General features: G+C 51.2%; 1 protein-coding gene across 2 annotated transcripts in view; it reads left to right on the top strand.

Annotated features, from left to right (window-relative positions):
• Nucleotides 1–20,513, top strand: part of slc15a2 (solute carrier family 15 member 2) — a 133,511-nt gene that overhangs the window by 72,529 nt on the left and 40,469 nt on the right. For both annotated transcript variants that reach the window (XM_072469987.1, XM_072469994.1), the window contains 5 exons: nucleotides 4,286–4,330; nucleotides 4,430–4,462; nucleotides 8,372–8,460; nucleotides 13,485–13,566; nucleotides 17,315–17,440. In XM_072469987.1, the coding sequence (XP_072326088.1) occupies nucleotides 4,286–4,330; nucleotides 4,430–4,462; nucleotides 8,372–8,460; nucleotides 13,485–13,566; nucleotides 17,315–17,440 (375 nt within the window). The remainder of the gene's footprint in view (nucleotides 1–4,285; nucleotides 4,331–4,429; nucleotides 4,463–8,371; nucleotides 8,461–13,484; nucleotides 13,567–17,314; nucleotides 17,441–20,513) is intronic.

The following is a 20,513-nucleotide window of genomic DNA, read 5'->3' as shown; positions in this document are numbered from 1 at the left end:
ACACTCTCTCACACTAATACACTCACTCTCACACACGCACACTCTGATACGCACACTCACACATGCACACACACACTCTCACACACTCTCTCTCACACACACACTCTCATACACACACTGTCACACACACACTCTCACACACACACTCTCACACACACACTCTCACACTCACTCTCACTCTCTCATACATGCACGCACACTCACCCTCATACATTCACACTCACACATATACTCTCACACACACACACACACATGCGCATTCACACACACACTCTCCCACACACTTGCATGGTCTCATAGATACGCACACTCTCTCACACACACACTCTCACATACACGCATGCTCCCTCACACACACTCATGCACGCGCACTCAGAAACACATTCACACACACATGCACACGCTAATACATGCACTCACACACGCACATGCTCACTCACACATGCACACACACACACATATACTCATACATGCGCACTCTCACACACTTTCGCTCACACACACTCATATACACACATACACAAATATGTACACATAGAAAAATACACACACGCACACATACACACAAATGAACAAATGCACACATACATTCATACATACATATACGCATGCACACAAATACACACCCATAAATAAACATGTGTATACATACACACTCATCCATAAATGCACATACTTACACACACACAATGATTCACACAAGTTCACATAAATACATACACATATACATAGATATACACACACAGATACACAAATGCACACACACTCACATGCACACATACACACATGCACAAATACACACACAGAAATGCACACATATGGGAACACACACATACACACACGAATGCGCACACATACAAATACACATACACACATACAAATGCACATACATACACACACACACAAATGCACATACATACACGCATACAAATGCACATACATACACGCAAACAAATGCACATTCATACACCCATACAAATGCACATTCATACACACATACAAATGCACATACATACACACACACAAATGCACATACATACACGCATACAAATGCACATTCATACACACACACAAATGCTCATACATACACACACACAAATGCACATTCATACACACACACAAGTGCACATACATACACACACACAAATGCACATTCATACACACACACAAATGCACGCACACACACACACACACACAAATGCACATACACACACACACACAAATGCACACACACACACAAATGCACATACATACACGCACACAATATCGCCAATGCAGCAGAGTAACCTATAAGTTCCATCAACTTCCTGACTCCCCAAATTAAATCTGGGGAAGGAAGGGTCAAGAAAGGTCACTTCAGGGTCCTCATCCTGCCACTGGTCGTGTTCACCTCACCTATGTGCCAAGGCTCTATCGACAACTCTCAGTCCAGGGCAACCGCAATACCCGTGATTGGCCGGCCGGAGCTCCTTGCCCAGGAGCCGACTGCCTGATTGGGACGTAGTCCTGCAGGAGCTCCCGGAATTGCCTCGCCGTTGCTGCCAACCGCATGCCAGCTCTGCCGTAATCATTAAACTCTGCGCTTGGGGTGTGTCTGTAAGGAGTGGAATAATGTGTCTCGATTCATGCTCTGGTTAACGGTGTCAGTGTGTGAAAGTTGAGGCGATCGAGTCCAATTGTTCTTGTAAGCATCTGATTAAAATTCAGAAAGCAGCAGCTCAGCTTACGAGCCACAGATAGCCCATTCCAGCTACAAGTGAAGACAGGCAAAATTAGAAGTTCTGCTTCCTCCAGCCTTTTTGTTGCACTGTACAGTTTAAAGGTTGCCGTGCATGCATGGGATTGGTCAGCTTGTTCCCTGTGTGGCACATTCCAGGCTCCTGCACAGCCGCCTTGTCCACACAGCTTAGAAGGGCAGAGATTCTGAGCAATGGGGGGGCTATGATGACCAGCGGAATTTTCCATGCGGGCCTGGTTGTCAGTGCCAGGCATGTTGTGGGGGAGGGTGAGGGAGGTTTGCAGGGGTTGGCAAGGAAAGCCTGTCCCAGGTCAACCAGAAGTGTCATTATCTTGTTTGTGGGATGTGGGTGTCGTTGACAAGGCCAGAATTAATTTCCCATCCCTAATTGCCCTAGTGAAGATGGTGTTGAACTGGCTTCTTGAGCCGTCGCTGCCCACATGGTGTAGGTACCTCTGCTGTGCTGTTAGGGAGGGCGTTCCGGGATTTTGACCCAGCGACAGTGAAGGAACGACGATATATTTCCAAGTCAGGATGGTGTGTGGCTTAAAGGGGAACTTTCAGGCGGTGGTGTTCCCGTGTGTCTCCTACCCTTGTCCTTCTAGGTGGTAGAGGTCGCCGTTTTGGAAGGAGCCTTGAGGAGTTGATGCGGTGCAACAGTGGCGATCATTATACACCCTGCTGCCACTGTGTGTCAGTGGTGGAAGGAGTGAATGATCAGGCTGGTGGATGGAGTGATTTGGATTTGTTTTATTGTCACGTGTACCGGGTTACAGTGAAAAGTAATCTTCTGTGTACAGTCCAGACAGGTCGCTCCATACATGAAAATACAAAGGACATACGATAAATACACAATATAAATACATACACATAAACATCACGTGAAGCATACATGAGTGCAGTACTACTCAGTAGAGAAGATGTGTGGAGAGATCAGTTCAATCCAGAAGAGGGTCATCCAGGAGTCTGGTAACAGCGGGGAAGAAGCTGTTTTTGAATCTGTCAGTGCGTGTTCTCAGACTTTGTATCTCCTGCCCGATGAAAGAGGTTGGAAGAGTGAATAACCCGGGTGGGAGGGGCCTTTGATTATGCTGCCTGCTTTCCCCAGGCAGCGGGAGGTGTTGACAGAGTCAATGGTTGAGTGGTGGGTTTGCAGGAAGAACTGGGCTGTGTTCACAACTCTCTGTAGTTTCTTACGGTCTTGGGCCGAGCAGTTGACATACCAGGCTGTGACGCAGCCAGATCAATGTGGACATGCCGAATTTCCTTAGTTTCCTGGGGAAGTATAGGCGCTGTTGTGTTTTCTTGATGGTAGAGTTGACATGGGTGGACCAGGACAGATTGTTGGTGATGTGCACACCTAGGAATTTGACGCTGTCAACCATCTCCACCTCGACACCATTGATGCTGACAGGGGTGTGTACAGTACGTTGCAGCCTGAAGTCAATGACCAGCTCTTTAGTTTTGCTGGCATTGAGGGAGAGATTGTTGTCGCTGCACCACTCCACTAGGTTCTCTATCTCCCACCTGTATTCTGACTCATCGTTATTCGAGATCTGACCAATATGGCCATGTCATCAGCAAACTTGTAGATGGCATTGGAGCCACATTTTGCCACGCAGTCATGTGTGTACAGGGAGTATAATAGGGGGCTAAGTACGCAGCCCTGTGAGGCCCTTGTATTGAGGACCATTGTGGAGGAGCCGTTGACATTTATCCTCACTGATTGTGGTCTATGGATCAGGAAGTCGAGGATCCAGTTGCAGAGGTGGATGCAAGTCCTAGGTTTTGGAGTTTTGATATGCGCCTGGCTGGGATTATGGTGTTGAAGATGGAGCTGTAGTCAATGAATAGGAGTCTGATGTAGGAGTCCTTGTTGTCGAGATGCTCCAGGGATGAGAGTAGGACCAGGGAGATGGTGCCTGCTGTGGACCAGTTGTGGCGGTATGCAAATTGCAGTGGGATTAAGGCATTCTGGGAGAATGGGGTTGATGTGTCTCCTGAGCAACCTCTCGAAGCACTTCATAATGATCGATGTCAAGGCCACCGGAGTGAATGATCAGGCTGGTGGATGGAGTGACGATCGAGTGAGCTGTGGTGTTCTGGACTGTGTGGTCATTCCAGTGATGAACTAAATTCTGGGCTGACGCTCCCAGCGCCTTGCTGAGAGAGTGCTGCATTGTCAGAGGAGCTGGCTTTCAGATGAGATGTTAAACCCAGATGACGTCAGCCCTCTAAAGGGACCATAAAAGGGTCTGAGGGTACTGTTTGGAAAAAGAGCAGGGGTCCTGGAATGTTGTCCTGGTGTCCCGGACAATATTTATCCCTTCACCAATGTAACTAAAAAAAAAGCAGATCCTCGGGATATTTGTCTCATTAATGTGCTTGCTGTGCGCAAACTGCCACATTATCAACATTACAACAATCACAATGATTCTCAGATTTTTGTAAAGTGCCTGGGAGGTCCCTGAGGTTGCGAGAACCACAATATGACTGAATGTTTAACATGCAGAGCAAACCAATAATATTATGTTAATTTATACCCAGGGATCTCGATGGACTCTTCAGGCGACGAGGATGAATTCCAACTTTGTAAGTAAATGCAAGCTCATATCCTTTCCAGCTCGAAATAGAGCAGGTCTTACTAAACCTTCCTCACTGCCATTAACTCCCTGACTGCTCATATTTCAGGGTGGTTTCATCATACAGCCCGACCAGATGCAGGTGAGCTGGAATATGTTCTGATTTCTTAGCAAATTGCTTTTTTAAAATCAAAATGAAACGTTTCTGTTGCTGATGTTGTGACTTGGATATCAATTCAATGGATAATAAATAAGTATTTTGCTTTTAAATTATTCTAGTTTTTCTCTCCAAATGTCTCCCAGCCTGACGCTAACTTTTTTCTTACTCATTCGCGGAGTGTGGGCGTCGCTGGTTTATGGCCATTTGTTGCCCATCCCTAATTGCGCTCGGGAAGGTGGAGGCGAGGTGCCTTCTTGAACCATTGTCGTCCATGTGGTGTAGGTACACCCACAGTGCTGTTAGGGAGAGCGTTCAAGGATTTTGTCCCAGCGACAGTGAAGGAACGGGCGATATATTTCCAAGTCAGGGTGGTGAGTGGATTGGAGGGGAACCTCCAGGTGGTGGGGTTCCCAGGTCTCTGCTGCTCTTGTCCTTCTAGATGGCAGCCGTCGTGGGTTAGTGTGGCCTGAGGAGCGACTTTCGTGTGAATGTAAAAGATCCCCGGAGCAGTGTATTGACGAAGAGCAGGGGAGTTATCCCTGGTGTCCCGACCAATCCCTACCCCTCATTCAACACCGTCGAAACTGATTATGTGGTCATCATCTCGTTCCTGTTTAGTGGAGCTTGCGTGTGCAAATTGGCTGCTGCATTGCCTGCATTACAGCGGTGACTATCATGGCGCTGGCACAGGGGAACTCTCCCGCTAGCCTGGTCAATGTTCACCTTTCATCCGGCACATAAAAGCAGATGAGCTACTCATGCTGTTTTGGGGATCTTGCTGTGCACACTTTTGGCTGCCAGGTTTGACTCCATATTCCCAGCTTCATCTCATAGCCCTGAATAACAAGAATCTGGCCATCTCATATTTAACATTAACGATCGATGCAGCACAAACTACCACAGGTAGGAAAGTGTTCCAATCTTCGACTACCCTTTGTAGTTCCAAATGTTTTCTAATATCCCCTTAGGGAGGCTTAGCTCCAATTTAGCCGCACTGCCCCTACCCTTAGCCCTGCGCGCTGTTCTCCTTCAAGTACTTATCCAATTTTGAAAATTACTGTCGAATCGACTGCTGTTCCTCCCTTTCCACGCAACGCCTTCAAGGCCATTACAGCTCGCTGCATTAAAAAAAATTCTTCTCACCTCCCCTCCGGTCCTTTTGGCAGTCATCTTAAATCACTGCCCTCTGGTTACCAACGCTCCCCCAATTCTTTCTCTCAAAGCCCTTCATGATGTTGAATATCTCTGTGAAATCTCTCTTCCTCTTTTCGCTACTGTGGCGAATGTGTTCACCTAATGCATGTATGATACTGCAACCTATGACCTGGAAGTGGTGATACGAGCTGCTTCCAGGTACTGTACTGTAACCCCGGTGGACTCCGCCTCTGGCTCCGCCCTCACCGGAGCCATATATAGACCGGCCGCCTATGGGCGGCATTCATCTGTACAACCGACTCTGGCTAGGCAAGTTCATGATTAATAAAGCCTAATGTTCACTCGTTCCCTCTGCCTTTCGGTGAATTGAAGGTATATCAGCTGCTCTGAAGGAGACCACCCTTTTCCCTTCTCTCCGCAATTGTATTTGCCGCAGAGAGAGTCGGGGAGGGGGCTGTATCGCGAACATTTCCACTTCTGTCAGAAAACAGTGGGCTGTAGCTATTGGTATCGGGAGCAATTTTTCTGCTCCCAGCCTGTACCGGGAGCGCGGTACGTGAAACTGCACAACCCAACCCATCGCTTGCCATCCTTTCAACTCAGTGGGCAGATAAAGATCACGCAGGCTGATGGTGCCTAATTGCCTGGCGGTTAAGAGACAACCATATTACTGTGGGTCTGCAGTCACACGTAGGCCAGGCCAGGTAAGGATGGCAGACTTCCTTCCCCTAAAAGGGCATTATTGAAGCAGAGGGGGGGGGGGGTTTACAACAATGAATTATAGTTTCATGGTCACCATTTACTGAGCCTAACTTTTAATTCCAGATTCATTGGGCTGGATTTGTCTGCCCCACCCGCCGCAAGTTCGCCACGGGCGGGACGGGGACCATGTCAAGGTCCATTGACACCGGGCGGGAATTTCCGGTCGCTGGGCGGGCGTGGCCGGAGAATCACGCTCATTAATTGAATTTAAAGTTTCATCCAGCTGCCGTGGTGGGATTTGAACCCATATCTCCCAAGGCATTAGCCTCTGGATTACTAACCCAGTGACATTTTTTTAAAAATTCATTTACGGGATGTGGTCGCTGGCTATGCCAGCATTTATTGCCCATCACTAATTGCCCTTGAGAAGGTGGTGGTGAGTAGCCTTCTTGAACCACTGCAGTCCACGTGGTGTAGGTACACCCACTGTGCTGTTAGGGAGGGAGTTCCGGGGTGTTGTCCCAGCGACAGTGAAGGAACGATAATATATTTCCAAGTCAGGGTGGTGAGTGACTTGGAGGGGAGTCTCCAGGTGGTGGGGTTCCCAGGTATCTGCTGCTCTTGTCCTTCTAGATGGCAGTGGTCGTGGGTCTGGAAGGTGTTGTCTAAGGAACTTTGGTGAGTTACTGCAGTGCATCTTGTAGATGGTACACACGGCTGCCACTGTTCGTCGGTGGTGGAGGGTTTGAATGTTTGTGGAAGGGGGAGCAATCAAGCGGGGCTGCTTTGTCCTGGATGGTGTCAAGCTTCTTGAGTGTTGTTGGAGCTGCACTCATCCAGGCAAGTGGAGAGTATTTCATCACACTCCTGACTTGTGCCTTGTTGATGGTAGACAGGCTTTGGTGGTCAGGAGGTGAGTTACTCACCATAGGATTCCTAGCCTTTGACCTGCCCTGGTAGCCACAGTATTAATGAGGCTAGTTCAGTTCAGTTTCTGATCAATGGTAACCCCCAGGATGTTGATTGTGGGGATTCAGCGATGGTAATTCCATTGAATGTCAAGGGGCGGTGGTTAGATCCTCTCTTGTAGGAGATGGTCATTGCCTGGCACTTGTGTGGCGCGAATGTAACTTGCCACTTGTCAGCCCAAGCTAACATTACCACTATGCCACCACCTGGCTTTTGTTCATCGCTTCAACTGTTGCTAGTTGTGTGTTCAGCTGTTTGCTTTCTCCAACCTGCTCCAATTCACCAGCTCCCTCGTTAAAACTTACCCTCCGGTCTGGTCACCCTCTTACTAGGGTTTGCACCCCTTAAGGTTGCCTTTCCCACTGAAGTCGACTTTACATAAGAACTAGGAGCAGGAGTAGGCCATCTGGCCCCTCGAGCCGTCTCCGCCATTCAATGAGATCATGGCTGATCTTTTGTGGACTCAGCATCACTTTCCGGCCCGAACACCATAACCCTTAATCTCTTTATTCTTCAAAAAGCTATCTACCTTTATCTTAAAAACATTTAATGAGGGAGCCTCTACTGCTTCACTGGGCAAGGAATTCCATAGATTCACAACCCTTTGGGTGAAGAAGTTCCTCCTAAACTCACTCCTAAATCTACTTCCCCTTATTTTGAGGCTGTGCCCCCTAGTTCTGCTTTCACCCGCCAGTGGAAACAATCTGCCCGCATCTATCCTATCTATTCCCTTCATAATTTTATATGTTTCTATAAGATCCCCCCTCATCCTTCTAAAGTCCAACGAGTACTGACCCAGTCTACTCAACCTCTCCTCGTAATCCAATCCCCTCAACTCTGGGATTAACCTAGTGAATCTCCTCTGCACACCCTCCAGTGCCAGTACGTCCTTTCTCAAGGAAGGAGACCAAAACTGAACACAATACTCCAGGTGTGGCCTCACTAACACCTTATACAATTGCAGCATAACCTCACTAGCCTTACGGTGAAAGGTTTCTTGCTGCATGATAAATACAAGTCTCCAGATCAATTAATCTTACTAATTGCTTTTGTTTTCCTCCACAGACAATTAACGCCCTTTTGATTGTTACTTTTATTCCAATCTTTGATATGGGCATCTATCCTCTCATTAGGAAATGTAACATCGACTTGACGTGAGTATTAATGAGCCTTGAAGTCGCACTTTCTCCCACAATTCACGAAGAATTACCTTAACCAAGTGAGGAAAATAAACACAGAAAATGTACGGCTCGGAAGGTGGCCACTTGGCCCCTCATGTCCATGCTGACCAGAAAAAGGTTATCCAGTCTAACCACACTTTCCAGTTCTTGACCAGTGGCCCTGTAGGTTACCTCGAGTGTATCTCCAAGTGTTTGTTAAGTGTTTAGAGGGTGTCTGCCTCTACCAGACTTTCAGGCCGTGGGTTACATTCCCCCACCATTCTCTCAACCCCCTCTAATCCCTCTGCCAGTTACATTGAATACATGCCCCTGATTAATGGTTTCTCTGCTGAGGAAATAGATCTTTCCCGTCCACTCCGTCTGGGCACCTCATTATTTTATATGCCACAATTAAATCTCCCCTGCTCCAAAGAATAGAGCCCCAGAATATCCAACTTTTCCCGATGGTTAAAGGCCGGGGTTCTCTCGTTCCCCCAGCAGCGTGATTCCCAGCAAAGCACCGGCTGGTGGCGGGATTCTCTCCTCCCACCGCTTGTCAATGGGATTTCCCATTGAAGACTACCCGGCGCCGCTGGGAAACCCGTGGGCTGGGGCGCGTCACTGGCGGGAACAGAGGATTCCAACGGCCGAAGAATTCCAGGCAAAATTTCCCATTCCCGGCAACAGCCTTGTTAACCTCATCAGTACCCATTCGAATGCAATCATAATGTTGTCTGTAAATTATCAGCCACTTCGACCAGTTTATTACTAAAACATTTTACCCAGGTGCCCTTATTTGGGTCTCGCACGCCTCTTCCCTCCGTTCTCTGGTCCACCATCAAGTCCTCTCCATTGCCTCTGCGCCGAGTCTTCGCTGGGGAGGGTCTCTGGATGCCTCGTTCTTATCCCCCTCTTTGCACCCTTCCAGAGGTTTCTCTGGCCCTCACCAATGAGGTCACTGGGCGGGGGTTGCAACACCCAATGGAGTTGCCAATTGCAACTTTGCAGGACGCCAGGAACATCCCACCCCCGACCCCCGGGGGTGCATTGTCTACATGTAAACTTATCCCATATAAGGTAAGGGCAGGGAGTTTAGATGCCAGATAGTCTGGCTTCATCTGGACAATCCACCAGAAATCGATCCTTCTGATTGGACCCCATTATCTCCTCGTGTCCTGTTCACAGGACAGGCCCAGACTTGCCCCGGCTCTCTGTCTCTGCCCAGTGTATTCGCGTTTGGCTGTTTGACTTCCCATCAGGCCTGCCTGTAGCTTTAATTTAAAGTGTCCAATTCTGTATCGGGCCTATGATTCAGGCTGTTGGTCATTTTCCCACAATACCCTTCCTGTAAAGCAGTGGCCAGGACTGGGAGCAATACCCCAGCTATGGCACTATTGTGTGGGCACCGGTGTTTGTAAATTGTTGGGAGTAAGCCATAAATGTGCCACCCCCTGAACACACCACCCAGGAGAACAAGGGCAGTTGGTGCGTGGGGACATGCCCATCTCCAACCTCCCTTGGAAGCACACTGACATTGAGCGATATCATCAGGTCCTTCATCATCACAGGGCCAGAAACGTAGGGCGCGATTCTCCCAGAAGGGAACAAAGCCCCCTAGCGAGCACGTTTAGCCGCATGTTTCCCGGCGCTCGCAGTGCCAAGAAATGCACGGCCTGAACGGGGAACGCACGGCCAAGTCCCGTTTTGTACAGTGGGGTGCTCCGCTCGCCGAAACTCCCCATTGGAGCGAGAGATCGGGACGTCCCGATCTCTTGAGGCCCCACAAAACAACCCCCAAGCTCCCCACGAAACCCAAACATAGACGGCGGGATTTTCGGACCCCCCGCCGGCGATTCTCCGTCCGGCGATGGGCCGAGTGGCCACCCCGTTTTCGGCCGGTCCTGCCGGCGTATGTTACGACAGGTATTTGCCGGCAGGGCCTGGCTCCGCGGGCGGCCTCTGGGGTCCTCGGCGGGGGCGCGGGGGGGTCTGGCCCCGGGGGGGTGCCCCCATGGTGGCCTGGCCCGCGATCGGAGCCCACCAATCCACGTGCGGGCCTGTGCCGTGGGGGCACTCTATTCCTCCACGTGGAAATGAAACCCCCTGCGCATGCGCTGGAATGACGGCAGCACATGTTGGCGCACCCGCGCATGCGCCAACTCACACCGGCCGGCAGAGGCCCTTCGGCGCTGGTTGGCGTGGCCCCTTCCGCGCCGGCCTAGCCCCTGATGGTGCGGAAGATTCCGCACATTCGGGGCGGCCCGACGCCAGAGTGGTTCACGCCACTCCTTCACGCTGGAGTTGCCCAGCCCCCCGGTTTGCGAAGAATCCCGCCCAGCGTTCCTGACACCCCCCTCCCCTGCAACTCCCCAACACCTTCTCCAGGCAACCCTGGCCCAAGCACGCATGGACAAAAATGCCAGCTTGACACCTCGGCAGTGCCCATGCCAGCTGGTAGTGGTGCCAGGGCAATGCCAACATGGCACCCTGACTGTGCTGGAGCAGTGCTAACCACCATGCAGGAAGGAGAGCTGAATGGCCTCCTCCGTCCACCTTGGGACACCCCATTGAGTTGGGGTTGGGTAAGCTGCGATACGCTTCTTTCGCCGAATGCTCAAATGGCCATCTGACACTAACCTCACTTCAGTGAGTTCAAAGAAATAAATTCCGCGGAAACTCCACGGATATATCAAAGAAACATTTCACTATTCGCAGTAACTCCCTGTGCTGCGAACAGGCACCAAGCCTTTCTGACCAAGACGTGTTGGTGATTTATTTATTTTCAATTCAGCTTGGAGAGAAATACTCAGAGGGCAAGTAAAGGCCCCAGGGGCGGTGTAGGCTGCTCCTGCTTCTATGTTGTGCATTATAAAGGAATGCAATTTATCAACAAGTCCACTTGAGATTGGATGGGACTGCAGGTTTCTTGGTCACCTGACAGTATGTTCCTTCCCCTCGGTCTTCACATTTGGGGGCTGTTTAGCACAGGGCTAAATCGCTGGCTTTGAAAGCAGACCAAGGCAGGCCAGCAGCACAGTTCGATTCCTGTAACAGCCTTCCTGAACAGGCGCCGGAATGTGGTGACTAGGGGCTTTTCACAGTAACTTCATTTGAAGCCTACTTGTGACAATAAGTGATATTCATTCATATTCATAGAGCTGTAGTTCGGAAGTCCCAATTGTAATCTTTTTCCGGTCAATTCCATTGGCCTGAAAGATTGTGAACAAACAGCAGAAAAGGCTGGAAAATATCCCGGCCAAACCCCTGTGCATTAATTATGCAGTTATTTCCAATAAGTAACAGGAAACAGAGTAACTTCAATGCAGCAATATAACTGATGCCTTCAGGGCGTGGTTGTAAATCCCTCAACTCCGTTCCAGCCTGTAACTCACTCCCCGGTATCCACTATTCTCCGTGTGAACCGCCCAAACTCCTCAGTGAGATTACTTTCTTCCAATCACACAATCTATTTATTGTCCTTGATGGATCTTCCACAGTTTGTAGACTCCAACCTATCCAAAGCTGTGCTGATCTCCAAAATTGCACCAATTCCCTTTCGTCCCTCACCCTCATGCTCGCTGCACTACACTGGCCCCCAGTTCACCAACACGTCGGCCGCGATTTTGCGCCCACGTTCGCCGCATACGGCGGCGTGGTCGCCCAAGTATCACGACGCCCAGGAATCTCACCGGCGAGATCTGGCGATTCTACTGTCCCCGCCAGTGACAGCCTCATTTCAATAAATGATCATCTCATTGAAGGACTTCCCTGCTGCATGTTCCCCTCCCTCACACTGGCGTCAGGTGACAACTCTTTTTAAAAACGGGAACCAGACGAACGGAACGTGTCAGGGACACAGAGGTAAGTATAGCCCCTGGGGCAGAGGGATATGCCCGGGCAGTACCCTGACGTTACCCACGGCACGGCCAAGGGACAGTGCCAGGGAGCCAGACGGCAGTGTCGGGAGGGGGATGTACTGGGGGGGAAATGTCGAGAGCAATGACAAAGAGAGGCCACTATGGGGAGCTCCATTGGTGGCGGGAGGGAGGGAGGGTTCCCCTTATCCGTGGGGAGGGGGTTCCCCGTGGGAGGAGGGTTTTCTGTCTGTGAGGTGGGGGTATTTCCGTTGTGCGTGTTGGAGGGCTCTCGGTGTACGTTGGGGGGGGGGGAGTTTTTCGCTTTTTTGTGGAACCGTGCCAGTTTTTTCCACCCCTGCCCCGCCAGCGTGGGCAACGCCTGCAGATTTATCTTGCGCCAAGTGCCGGGGTACGTGACGAGAATATCCGGCTGCGCAGCCAACGGGCTGCACACCGCTTTTCACACCTCAGCCAGAACTCTGTGCATGGTTTCATAGCAAGGTGGGGGGGCGGGGGTGCATTTAATCAGTTGGTGGGTGGGCAGGTGGGGACCCAGTCACTTTTCCACCTTCACTCCAATTACGTCCACGGCAGAAAATCCCACGGGCGGCTTTCCTGTCCCACTGCCAACTGTGGGGCACCCCGGGGTGGCACTGCCCAGCACAGGAGCTGCCGGCCTCCAATTGGCTGGCAGCTCTTGGCGAGCACGACCTCCACCCCCCCCCCCCCTCAATCGGGGTCCTTGATCCCGGGGAAAGGCCTGTTGAGTGCCTATGTAGCACAAGATGCCTTCTTGAGAGGAGGCGACGCGGAGATCGGGTGGGTTCTCCAGCCGACATCTGAGATCACCTCCACAAGGGGCTGAGCAGTGAAACCTCGCCATTCTAAGGAGTCTGAATCGTTGGGATTCCCTACCCTGGAGGGTTGTCCACGTTCCATCGTCGGATATATTTTTCAACCGCGATAGATAGTCAGGCTTCTGGTCTCTTGAAATCAAAGGGGGGTGGGTGGGAAAGTGGAGTTGAGCCAAGCGGTCAGCCATGATCGTATTGAATGGTGAGAGCAGGGCCATGTGGGCTCCCCCTGCTCCTAATTCTAATGACCTTACCTTAAGTCTCCTTTGAGCTGCAAACCTTCTTGTGTTTCCTCACTGCTCCCTAGGCCGCTCAAACGGATGACAGTCGGGATGGTGCTGGCGGCAGTGGCATTTGTGGCAGCCGCCATTGTGGAGAACGAAGTTCAGGTACGGGCGGCGTGGTGCCCGCTCTGTGCGGGTTGGGGCGGGGGGGGGGGGGGGGGGGGGGCGCAGGAGTCGGTAATTGGATATTTACTTCAGAGAGGCAGTGTGGGCATGGTGGTTAGGGGGTTGGTTACCTTAGTTGGCTGGATGGCTGGTTCGTGATGCGGAGCGATGTCAACAGCGTGGGTTCAATTCCCGTACCAGCTGAGGCCACTCAACCTTGCCCCTCACCTGAGGTGTGGTGACCCTCAGGTTAAATCACCACCATGTTGTGTTATGTACTCTGGGATAACACAGGCTGCAACTGGGTGCAGCTTTAACCAAAAGATACCCCAGGCCTTGAAGTTAGTTCAATCTGATTTATTGAACCAGTAGCACAGTTAGCACAGTTCTCTCTGAGTTCGACTCTCTGCTAACCTAAGTGTGGTTACTCTCTCTGCCTGAACCAGACTAGCTCTTAGCCACGTGCTGGAGGTGTGATACTGTACATACACCCTGACTCACTCTCTAGATGTTCATCAGTGGAAAGAGGCGGAGTGTGAGTGCCTTGTGGCTTTTATAGTGAAATACCACCCCTGAGTGTCCTGCCTGCTCATTGGTCATGTCCTGTTCTCTGTGTTCATTAGCTGCCTGCCTGTGCCTGTCTGTATATCATTATCTGCATGTCTGCATATCATGGCACACCAGTCAACTCCCTCTCAAAGGGGAGATCAGCCTATGGTCCTCAGGATCTGTGGTGACGTTTACATTTTCAGTCATAAGGCACTCCTTCTGGGCTGAATATTTCTAAAGTCTGATGCCTAATTCCTCAAATTAATTGGCCCTCATTACCTGGCCACAGTCTGAGACTAAATAAATCTGTTCGCAAACATGGTGTCATATCTGACCTCGTTATGAGCTTACAATCATGTATTTGCACCATCATTAAGACTGCCTCTCTTACCCTATAACATAGCCCACCTTCACCCCTGGGCCAGTCCACCTGCTGCTGAAACCCTCAATCATGGCTTTGTTACCTCGATTACAACAAGCACCTGGCTGCTCTCCAACAATCTACCCTCAATAAACTTAAAGTCATCCTAAACCCTGGAATGAAGAGCTTGTCGTATGAGGAATGGTTGAGGACTCTGGGTCTGTGCTCGTTGGAGTTTAGAAGGATGAGGGGGGATCTTATTGAAACTTACAGGATACTGCGAGGCCTGGATTGAGTGGACGTGGAGAGGATGTTTCCACTTGTATGAAAAACTAGAACCAGAGGGCACCATCTCAGACTAAAGGGACGATCCTTTAAAACAGAGATGAGGAGGAATTCCTTCAGCCAGAGGGTGGTGAATCTGTGGAACTCTTTGCCGCAGAAGACTGTGGAGGCCAAATCACTGAGTGTCTTTAAGACAGAGATAGATAGTTTCTTGATTAATGAGGGGATCAGGGGTTATGGGGAGAAGGCAGGAGAATGGGAATGAGAAAAACATCAGCCATGACGAATGGCGGAGCAGACTCGATGGGCCGAGTGGCCTAATTCTGCTCCTATGTCTTATGGTCTTATGGTCTAAACTCATGTTTTAACCCTCACCAAGTCCCATTGCCCTATCACACCCTGTGTTCACTGGATTACAATGGTTCCTGCTCAAGCAACATCTTGATTTTAAAATTTTCCTCCGTGTTTCCAACTCCTTCCATCCAGGTACTCACCAGTCCTGAGTCTGCTTAGCCTCCGAGATCGGGCATTTTCAGACTAGTACGGCTGTAGGCTTTCAACTCCTTCCATGACCTCCCCACTCCATATCTCAATAACCTCCTCCAACCTCAAAAACCTATAAGATATGTGCCCTCATCTAATTCTGATCAGTTGTACTTCCGCCATTTTAAGGCCGTGCCTTCAGTTGCCTCGACCCTAAGCTCTGGAATTGACTCCCTGAACCTCGATGTTCCCGACCTCACTTTCCACCATTTCAGCTGCTTCTTCAAACCTACCTCTTTGAACAAGCCCCTTTGTTCATCACCCGCTCCGTCATTCTCCCAGCCCGTTACCCTATTCCTTGATTCCATTAATGCCTCCCAAAAATCAATTAATCTCAGTCTTGAATGTGCTCCATGTCTGGGGTAGAGAATTCCAAAGATTCACAACTCTGTGAGAGAATGAAGGCCGGATTCTCCGATTCTGAGGCTAAGTGTGGCGCTTTACGTGGAAAAAAATCAGCACCACCCGCTTACCGATCCTGCGACCGGTGAGAGACGAGCATCCGCGCCACGTAAAACTCCCGGCCTCCACTAAATAAACGGCCAGAGAATGGCCGGGTCCGTGGCTGCACGCACACACACGGCGATGACCTGCAGCGGTCGCGCCGTAAAACACGGCGCCGGCCATGCGCGGACCCGACCTGCCAGATAGTGCCCCTCCTGGACAGCCCCTCGCCACTCCCTGGCCAAGTCCCCCCAGCCCTCTGGGAAGCCTCCCCCCCCCCCCCGGCCAGCAGCACGGCTCCCGCCTGACTGTGGCGGCGCTGGACACAGTCCGCAGCCGCCACGCCGGGTTCCCGCACGGCTGGGACCAGAGGTGAACCGCTCCGTCGTGAACCCTGCCCATCAGGGGCGGAGCATCAGGGAAGGGTCTTCAGGTGACGGGTTGAGGCCGTCCCAATGGCATGTGGCGCGATGTCGCCGTTTCAGAGGGTGTGGAGCATATGAAACCTGCATCAAACAGGCACCGCCCTCAATTTTGTCATAAAAAGGGATTCTCCGCCCGATCGCCAATTACGCATTGCCATCGGGGGACGGCAAATTTCGCCCTGAAGTTTTCCTCATCTCAATCCTCGATGACCAATTCCTTATTCTGACCAATTCTCAGACTATGACGCCTGATTCCAGATTGGTTCTAGACCTGGTCCGTGGCCACCACTTTGTTAAATGGCAATTATATTGTTACGGCGTTTGCACTGTTAAACAGGTGATGGGCATTGGCACATCTATAAATGGGGAGGGCCTCCTTGTGAGCCTGGGCAAACCTGGGTTGGCGTGCCTGACCTTCTGCCCCCGTCCGCAGCTACATTTGCAGCTGGGTGTCCCGGAGAGGGAGCACATGGTGTCTGCCAGCACCATTGATGCCTTCCATGCCCTGTGGGGACTAGGGTCTTTTATTGATCCCGTTATCCACATTTGGGTTTAATGTTTAACATTTTCTTTGCGATTTGTTTCGTGTTTGATGCAGTCTCCCTTTAAGGGGCTGCTCTCTTGATTTGCCCCTTGTTTGTTTCATTGGTTTAAACCCAAAGGGGTATAAATGGGGACAGCTGGGACACTTGAGGGGAGGACGAAGTGGGCGAGTCTGTGACTTGGCTGTTTCTGCCCTGGAAATAAACCTGGTTTGAGGTGCAGGCTAGCTTCAGACTCATTCTTCCTCAGCTACTGGAATTAACACCAACCCTATTGGATGGGACGGGGAGTCACGCTTAGGCCAGACTTGATTGCCTCCTGTAAAGATGATGAGTGAACTAGCTGGGTTTTTAACAATAACCCCGACATTCTAGATTCTGCATTGAATTTAAATGTCTAAGCTGCCGTGGTGGGATTTGAATCCAGACTCAACTGGATTGGCAGTCCGAGCTTCATGCTGCCACTTCACTGTTCCCGTATTTTAGAATGTGTTCCAAAAATAAACCTGGTCAGTCAGATTTGAAACTCCCGCAGGCCAGAGGATGTATTTTGCCTGATTGGATGTATCACACCATGTTGATTTCCTTTTATGTTTCAGAGAACTGTGGTGCCTGAGCCCATTGCCAAAGAAAGTTACATTCAGTTCCTAAACCTGGCAGATAAAAACATAAGCGCCACTCTCCAAGGACACGATGGCTTTCCAATCACCATGGCCCCCCTTCAGGTAAACGCTGGCGCTGACGTACGCTCGTGCTTTCCCAGCTCTATAAAATCTGGACCAAAAGAGAGAAAACTGACATCCTGCTCGCAGAAAGCTCCCACCATCCTGACTTGAAGTCTTGGTTCGCGCTGGGAGGATCAGCTGTGGCTGGATTGGGATGCCACTCGCTTCCAGAGGCGGAAAATCGCCAGTTTGGGGTCTTAGTCCAAACGATGGAGCGCACAATCCCGGCTGACACTCCAAGTGTAGGACTGTGTGTGAGTGCTATCAGATAGTGCCCTGTCTGCCCCCTCTGGTGGATCTAAAAGACCCTGCAGAAAAGCAGGGAGTTTTCCCTGGCATCCCTACCAATATTTACCTCGTGACGGACATCAGTTTAATAAATCATGGGTGAGATTCTCCGACCCGGCGTGAATCCCGCCCCCGCCGGTTGCCGAATTCTCCGGCACCGGATATTCGGCGGAGGCGGGAATCGCGCCACGCCGGTTGGCGGGCCCACCCCCGCGATTCTCCGGCCCAAATGGGCCGAAGTCCCGCTGCTAGAATGCCTGTCCCGCCGGCGTAGATTAAACCACCTACCTTACCGGCGGGTCAAGGCGGCGCGGGTGGGCTCCGGGGTCCTGGGGGGAGCGCGGGGCGATCTGGCCCCAGGGAGTGACCCCACAGTGGCCTGGCCCGCGATCGGGGCCCACCGATCCGCAGGCGGGCCTGTGCCGTGGGGGCACTCCTTTCCTTCCGCCTTCGCCACGGTCTCCACCATGGCGGAGGTGGAAGAGACCCCCTCCACTGCGCATGCGTGGGGATGCCATGAGCGGCCGCTAACGCTCCCGCGCATGCCCGCCCGGAGATGTCATTTCCGCGCCAGCTGGTGGGGGACCAAAGGCCTTTTCCGCCAGCTGGCGGGGCGGAAATTAGTCCGATGCGGGCCTAGCCCCTTAAGGTTGGGGCTCGGCCCCCGCAAGATGCGGAGGATTCCGCACCTTTGGGGCGGCGCGATGCCCGACTGATTTGCGCCGTTTTGGGCGCCGGTCGGCGGACATCGCGCCGATACAGGAGAATTTCGCCCCTGAGGCGGGATTCTTCAGGCTGCCCGACGATTTTCCGGCATGGCGTGCCCCCGTCGGCAGCGGGATTCTCCGTTCCCGCAGCCGGACAATGGGGTTTCCCATCCTGGCCATCCCCCCACCCCGTCAGGAAAGCCGCAGGAGTGGGTGCGCTGCCGGTGTGTCAGATCCCGCTAGCGGAGAATTCCATTGCTGGTCATTATCATGCTGTTGTTTGTGGGGATCTCGCTGTGCACGACTTGGCTGCTGTGTTTCCTACACCACAGCAGTGACATTTCAGAAGTATTTCATTGGCTGTATAGTGCTTTGGGATGTTCAGCCAGCATCTTGGGTGTTTTTATTGACCAGAAACTGAACTGGACTAGCCTCATTAATACTGTGGCTACAGAACCAGGAATCCTGTGGCAAATAACTCATCTCCTGACTCCCCAAAGCCTATCAACCATCTACAATGCACAAGTCAGAAGTGTGATGGAAAACCCTCCAAGGCACGGTAGCACAGTGGTTAGCACTGTTGCTTCACAGCGCCAGGGTCCCGGGTTTGATTCCCGGTTTGGGTCACTGTCTGTGCAGAGTCTGCACGTTCTCCCTGTGTCTGCATGGGTTTCCTCCGGATGCTCCGGTTTCCTCCCACACGTCCCGAAGGACGTGCTTGTTAGGTGAATTGGACATTCTGAATTCTGCCTCTGTGTACCCGAACAGGCACCGAAGTGTGGCGTCTCGGGGCTTTTCACAGTAACTTCATTGCAGTGTTAATGTAAGCCTACTTGTGACACTAATAAAGATTATTAATATTGCCTGGATGAGTGCAGCTCCACCAACACTCGAGAAACTTGACAGCACCCAGGACAAAGCAGCCGGCTTGATTGCTCCTCCTTCCACAAACATTCACTTCTTCCACCACCGATTAACAGTGGCAGCCGTAGGGCAGCACGGTGGTACAGTGGGTTAGTCCTATGCCTCACGGCGCCGAGGTCCCAGGTTCGATCCCGGCTCTGGGTCACTGTCCGTGACCCAGTGACATTCTCCCCGTGTTTGCGTGGGTTTCGCCCCCACAACCCAAAGATGTGCAGGCTAGGTGGATTGGTCACGCTAAATTGCCCCTTAATTGGAAAAAATAATTGGGGACACTAAATTTAAAAAAAAAACAGTGGCAACCGTTTGTACATCTACAACAGACACATCCCAAAGCACCACCACCTGGAGTTTCCCCTCCCAAGTGATTCACCATCCTTAGAAATACATCTCCGTCCCTTCACTGTCGCTGGGTCAAAACCCTGGAACTCCCTCCCTAATAGCACTGTGGGTGTACCTACACCAGATGGATTGCAGCGGCTCAAGAAGATGGCTCATCACCACCGGCTGACGGGCAATTAGGAATGAGCAATATATGCTGACCTAGCCAGTAATGTCCACTTGCCGTAAATTAACTGATGAAAACGTTCAAAAGTTGTGTAAAGCACTTTTTTCGGATACGGTTTTAAAGGAAGTTAGGCCATTCATTCAGCTACATCCTGTCCTACATTCAGATGACTGCAGGGTGCCTGGAACTCTTCAATACCTCATCCATGTTATTATTTCTGAGGGGTGACTCTTGACAATGAGTGGCAGCAAAGCCACTCAACATATGGAGAGCGTCATAGACAATGCCAGATACACAATTTTGCCAATGCTGCAAATTTAATTTTCACATCTGGCTTACAGATTTCACCCTGGCCTAACCCTCTTCCTATCTCCGTGACACCCTCCAGCCTTGAGACCTCCAAGATCTCTGTGCTGTTCCAATTCTGGTTCTTCGTGCATGCCTGATTTCCACCACTCCACCATTGGCTGCTGTGCCTTCAGCTGCCTGAGCCCTAGGTTGTGGAATAACCCCTCTGCCTCTCTTATCTACTTTGAATCATAGAATCCCCGCAAGAGGCCACAATTAGCCAAGCACAGGAATGTCGGAGGGTTTTAGGGCGGGAGCGAGTCACAGAGATAGGAAGAGCGGTGAGGTCAGGGAAGGATTT

The sequence above is a fragment of the Scyliorhinus torazame genome, chromosome 2, assembly GCF_047496885.1.
Source record: "Scyliorhinus torazame isolate Kashiwa2021f chromosome 2, sScyTor2.1, whole genome shotgun sequence".
Lineage (NCBI taxonomy): Eukaryota > Metazoa > Chordata > Chondrichthyes > Carcharhiniformes > Scyliorhinidae > Scyliorhinus > Scyliorhinus torazame.
This window is presented reverse-complemented; position numbering and strand designations above follow the sequence as displayed.